At 41.9% G+C, this 6,000-nt stretch overlaps 1 protein-coding gene across 1 annotated transcript in view; it reads right to left on the minus strand.

The window, feature by feature from the left end:
• Positions 1–5,797, minus strand: part of LOC124620673 (aldo-keto reductase family 1 member A1-like) — a 135,675-nt gene extending 129,878 nt beyond the window's left edge. Inside the window, exon 1 of the mRNA XM_047147085.1 lies at positions 5,639–5,797. Coding sequence (XP_047003041.1) covers positions 5,639–5,701 — 63 coding nt within the window. The 5' untranslated portion in view covers positions 5,702–5,797. The remainder of the gene's footprint in view (positions 1–5,638) is intronic.
• Between the last annotated feature and the right edge of the window lie 203 nt (positions 5,798–6,000).

Below are 6,000 nucleotides of genomic sequence, written 5' to 3' on the forward strand. Positions count from 1 at the left end.
AGAACTATACTGACGTGAGGTTTGGAACATGACAAGGAATGAGAGTTCAGGAAGCAGACATAATTAGTTTGATACTTAACTTTAATCCATTAATGATGAACGTCGCTCTTGACGGTACATGATTCACAATATTATCTGTTCAGAAGACATATAGTAACTGAATATGGTGCCTTGCTAGGTCGTAGCAAATGACGTAGCTGAACGCTATGCTAAACTGTCGTCTCGGCAAATGAGAGCGTATGTAGACAGTGAACCATCGCTAGCAAAGTCGGCTGTACAACTGGGCGAGTGCTAGGGAGTCTCTCTAGACTAGACCTGCCGTGTGGCGGCGTTCGGGTCGGGTCCGACGTATACTAACGGACCGCGGCCGATTTAAAGACTACCACCTAGCAAGTGTGGTGTCTGGCGGTGACACCACAAAGTCTCTTCACCCTCAATGGGTGACTGTGTAGTGTGCACTGTCCAGTCACGGAATAATCGGTGCGATATTCCTTGGTGACACTGTGGCTACCGAACGGTACGTGAAGGTTTTGAAAGATGGTTTCATTCCCATTATCCAATGTGACCCTGATTTCGACAAGAAATGGTTCATGAAAGGCTGAGCTCGACCCCATCGAAGCAGGAGAATGTTTGATATCCTTGAGGAGCACTTTGGGGACCGCATTCTGGCTCTATGGTACCCAGAGACAACTGGCATGGGCCTCGATTGGCCGCAATATTCTCCGGATTTGAACACATGCGTCTCCTTTTTGTGCGGCAATATTAAAGACAAGGTGTACAGCAATAACCCCAAAAGCATTGCTGAGTTGAAAACAGCCATTCAGGAGGTCGTCGACATCATCGATGTTCCGACATTTCAGCGGATCATGGCGAATTTCGCTATTCGTCTGCGCCACATGTAACACCTCGGTTCAGTTTACAGTAATAAACGCTATAGAAAGAATAATTTAAAATTAAGAATAGAATTTTTAGAAGGGAAAATAGTGTAGAATCAGAGTTCGGTAATTGCAAATCAAAATTATAGTATATCAGCAAGTAGTTTAACGTCTAAGTACAGCAAAGCCACGGAAGCTCCGTCATGGAGAAGGCAGTGACGTTAAACTCTTGTGATGAAAAACCTATAAAAAGGCCTGATCGTCATTATTGCCGCCTTTTTTCCTTGATTGTTTCGTTAAAGGGTGGGGAACCCGTGTGAGTCTGCGAGACAATAATTAGATTGGACTTCATCGTGTTAAGATTCACGATAAACTGTTAGAATATTACAGAGATTAAAAGTGATGTAGTGTACGATCTCTGACTGTTGGTAGCAACGGAGTATTAAGGGGATTTTAGGACTTTAGTGCTAGACTGAAACTTTCCGGGCGTATAGACGACAGAAACTCAAATTATCTGCTGATACGAGTGAATTCAGAGGTACCGGTATTCAAATATTAACGCGTGAACTTTTGAAAGTGTCGTGTGCCGTTAGTTGCGAATCTGGACGTAGAGCGCGTGCATATCGGCATTTGCGGACTATTTAGATTCCTCCAGGCTAGAGACCTTTTAAATAGACCATCATCCATCACCATCTTAATCCTTGAATATAGAGTGAAAGTGAAATACAAGAGTGTTGTACTTATTCCATTTACCTAGTACTAATCAGTGAAGGTTTTACGGAACCAAAGCTATTCAGTAGTAAGTCAGCACCATCTAGCGGAAAGCGTAGGCATTAACTAACACGCTAACTGAAGTGAACGTTTACGTGTTTTATGGACTGCTTAATATGAACTTTCGTGACTATTTGACATCCCCACTCCCTCCGAAAGGTGGCGCAGGCGGTCTTAATCATAAAAAGGGAGAGTTTTAGCCGGGCTAATTACTAAATATAAGCGATATCTACAAGACTCGCAGTAATAGCAAAACACAAGGCCCGCACCTCATCGGAGAGTCGTCGCTGTCACGTAGGGAAGTATAGCCGAAAAACCTACCGACGATACGTATCTACGAGCAGACGTCGACGTGGAGTACCTGAAAAGGGAACAAGAGAGTTGGGGATGCTTCACACATCATCGCTAACGACGGCAGGCATATCGAACATGTCCTAACCTAAATTTGAACATCTGTAGTGACGTTTACATGTTAAATACAGTGTGTGCACGTCGTAGTTTATAACTAATTTACGTTTTTTGTACATAGTTCAATAATTGTCACCCAATACGAGATGCATATTGATACTGCTGTGTAATACTCTTAACTTGAAACTAACACTGCTGAATTAAAAAAAAAAAAAAAAAAAGTCAGACCCAAGGCTGAACATAGCAGTAATGAATGCAATCTTGAGAGAGAGGGTAAAGTGGGCATTAGCTTTGACACCGGGGCCGTTGCTAGGTGTTTTACCGCCCTACGCGAGGATTGAAAAATGACGGCTCCCCTTTTTTTGCTACCATCGGTCTCACCCGATATCCCCTCCCCATCCACTATCTCAAATATCCAACGGCACAACAATGCAAGCACTCTGTGATTTTCTGGGGCCAGTCCTAAATTTTCGTACTTTGTCCTCAGTTCCTTTAAAACTGATTGAGGACAACAAATATCCTCAATTTCCTATTTTTTGTCGTACATTTTTGAAATTTCCAACAATAATTGAAACAAGAAGAAAGTGTTGAACATTTTAAACTAGGACTCAGCTAAGTATATCAGTGCAAGCAAATTTGGCATCAATTACTTATTTTATTTAATTGCAAGAAAATGGGCTAATAAAGGTTTGGAACTATTTTCTGGTCCAAATGAATTTTTCCTTAAATTTACAATTTATGCTGTACTGCTGGGAGCCGTCCCGAAACATTAAACTGCCTCATCTCAATAATGACGGTGTTATTTCGTTTCTGTTTTAACTGAAATATTTTTAGAGTAAAGAAAAATCTCATCTTTTACAGCGTCCAGTTTCTTGCGCTTAAATAAATTTCATGTCATGTTTGCATTTTCTATTGAGAGTTCTACAACTTGTATTAGCCGCTTTGGTGACGCATTAGTCTAAGCGAATGGCATCTGATCATTGGTCTGAGATAGGTCCGGGTTCGAATTTCAGTGAGGTATGGATGTGGTGTTTGTCTAAGGCTCTTTCCCTTCCCTGGAATCAGTGGCCCTAATTAGGGTCAAACGACTGCTTAATAGCCCATTGAGTTGCTCAGGTGGCCGTTAAACCCTAAGTCAAAAGTCTCAGTAGCAGCTGCTTTAGTTTCTACTTTTTAGTTAGGAAGACGCAATCTGCTTACTTTCAACAAAGTAAGTAACGATTTATTAAGTGCCCTGTTCCATACGCTTTTGAAAACAATTCAGTGTTTTAATTTTTCCCCTTTTTCATTTTGTTTCTCCTCATTTGCTCAATTTCTTTCGCTGTTTCATTTGAAATTAATTTTTTTCCGCCGTTTGCCGCCTCTAAAATATTGCTGCCCAAGGCGGCCGCCTAGTCTTGCCTAATGGTAGAAACTACCGTGGGTGAATGAAACGTTTGTTTCCAAACGAGACGCGGAGTACATACTGCCCAACCACCATAATATTGCACTGGTGTACGTTACCGGAAACACGGAATGCCATAACAGTGAACAAAAACCATATCCAGTTCTTAGAAGTCCGAATAGCTTCCAGAGCAAATTTTGTGGTTGTTGTAACAGCAGAACACATTCGGCTAGTCTTAAAGTGCACACGAGCCGACTGAAACGACCTTGTAGTTGCAATAACACGGTGGTCACCTAATAGTATCGACACTGCACTGTAATGTAGATATCTTCAGTGTACTACAGACGCGAATATAAATTAGGGGTAACAATAAAACGAATTCAATTATTCTATAGTGAGCCACTGGAGACTACAGGTCCTTATTTCAAAGTATCTCTGAACAACCTCTGAAATTTCGTCGGAAGAGTTCAAGTTCACTCTGTAAAATAATTTGAAGTTCTGAGAAATGTAAGAATCTGCGGGAAATTATTAGCCGCAAAAGCTAATGCGCTAGTGCGAAGAGGGTGGACGACGGCAACGACATTTGAAGTGCTTTGTGGTATATACAGATTCAGATATGTCTTCTTACAGATAAAGCTTGGACATTATTATCCTATGGTCAGATTACCATGTCTAATGTTATCGAATCAAAGACTAGTATTTAAATCCTCTCAGTCGAGGGAAAAGGACAGAAAGAAAGTTCTTCTGCATGATTATAAGGGGTAGGCCAGAGTAGAATTTTTTTAAGTCTGATTTTTTATTGTCTTCAAATGTTCCTTAGAGAGTCTGCTTCTAAGATTCATTCATTTCAAGTATGCCACAAATGTTAAAATCGCAATTTACCCCATGGGGCTCTGGGGCCTCCAAGCGCTCGAATGCAACCGATATAATACTATAAAACTTACCGATGGAATAGGGGACCTGTTAGTATCGGAGGGCATCAGTATCAACCAAAATACTATTCTCTCGAAGATCTCTCTTCGTAACAATTCGTTTGTGGTATACAGTCTGAGAGGATGTGTGCGTGTGTCGCTTGTGCTTGTCATTCCGCTTGTTTTTTTTTATACGAAGTAAAACGTGAGTGCTTGAAAATGACAAACAAACGTTTTTATACGGATAGAAAAGGTTCGGAACGTAAACCCAGACGTGCAGAAAATGCTTCGTTTAAGGGGAAGCCAGTTAACCGACATAATTCGTCAGAATGAGCATGTTTCGAAATCGGCGAAAAAAAAGACCAACTGTACGGTGCTGCCATTGACGATTAAAGGTTTGTTCAGTTTCAGTATTGAAAAACACATGTTGAAACTATAAATGCTTATTTTTTCAAAATAACATTTTTCAAGTTGGCGGGAAATAAAGCTCAGGAAATACAAATGCAGTTACGTGATACCTTTTTGTAACTTGTGAGTCGCTGTTTTTCCTACTGTACAACGTAGGGTTTTTGCGGTGTATTTTAATTTCGATTTCATGAATATAGGTCCTAAAATTGAGCGTCTACTCCCCTAACGCCAAAAATTTCTTGAAAGATTTACCTTACGCCAAACCCCAATACGGAATACAATAAGACCCACCGCTAGAAAAGAAGAGAGGGAGAAGATGAACCAGGAAAATTGTTGCATAAAACTGCTAGCCCCAAGAGAAATAGAAACCTGACTGAACGCATTAGAACGAAGATAACATGATTAAATTAAAAATAGAATAAGTACATGCAAAAAGGTTACGGCATTAGAAATAATCAGTCTTAAAGAAAACACTAAAATGCAGAACGTTTAGGTGATGAATGGTAGAGGAGAGAAAAGGAAGGAAAATTACGATTTAAGGTCTCTTCGACGACGGGTTCATTATTTATGAACACAGCACAAGCTGCGATAGAAGTGCATAGATGAGGCGGGAAATCGGGCGCGAACTTTTCAAAGAAAGCGTCTCGCAATTCCTTAAATCGATTGGGGGAAAATCGGGAAGACCGGATGGGGATTTGAACCCTGCTCCTCCCAAATGCGAGTCCAGTGTGCCAGCCACAGCGCCACCTCTATAAGAGACGGAGTACGAAGAGGTGAGAGACGGGCCACTTGCTGTAACGACTGTGCGCTAACAGGCGCCAAGACTGTTAAGAAAAACAGCACATAGAGTGTGGTTCCTCTAATAAATATACATGAATTACCTGCCATGTGCCGAGGCCCACTATGGGCATCTCGCTGCCGTTGTTGAGCTTGATCGTTTTCATGATGTGTAGCGTGGAAGCTCTGTGTTACGCCCGCGATGTGTGCAGATGATGGATTGCTAGGCAACTCCAGCAGACTCCGTCGCGCAGCCGCCTCTCCCAAACCACTACCCCTTCCCGAGGTCAGCCGCTCCTTCCCCCCACCAAGGCAATGTCCCCCTCCACGTGACGACTTCACATCGATGAGTCTCGCCTAGCAGGAAGCAGGCGTTGTCGGTGCCAGTCGGCAGTCTGAATTCGATAGATAATTGTACTAACACATCCATCCCAACAACAAAAACAAAAAGACTGTAGCTCACAGG

The sequence above is a fragment of the Schistocerca americana genome, chromosome 1, assembly GCF_021461395.2.
Source record: "Schistocerca americana isolate TAMUIC-IGC-003095 chromosome 1, iqSchAmer2.1, whole genome shotgun sequence".
Lineage (NCBI taxonomy): Eukaryota > Metazoa > Arthropoda > Insecta > Orthoptera > Acrididae > Schistocerca > Schistocerca americana.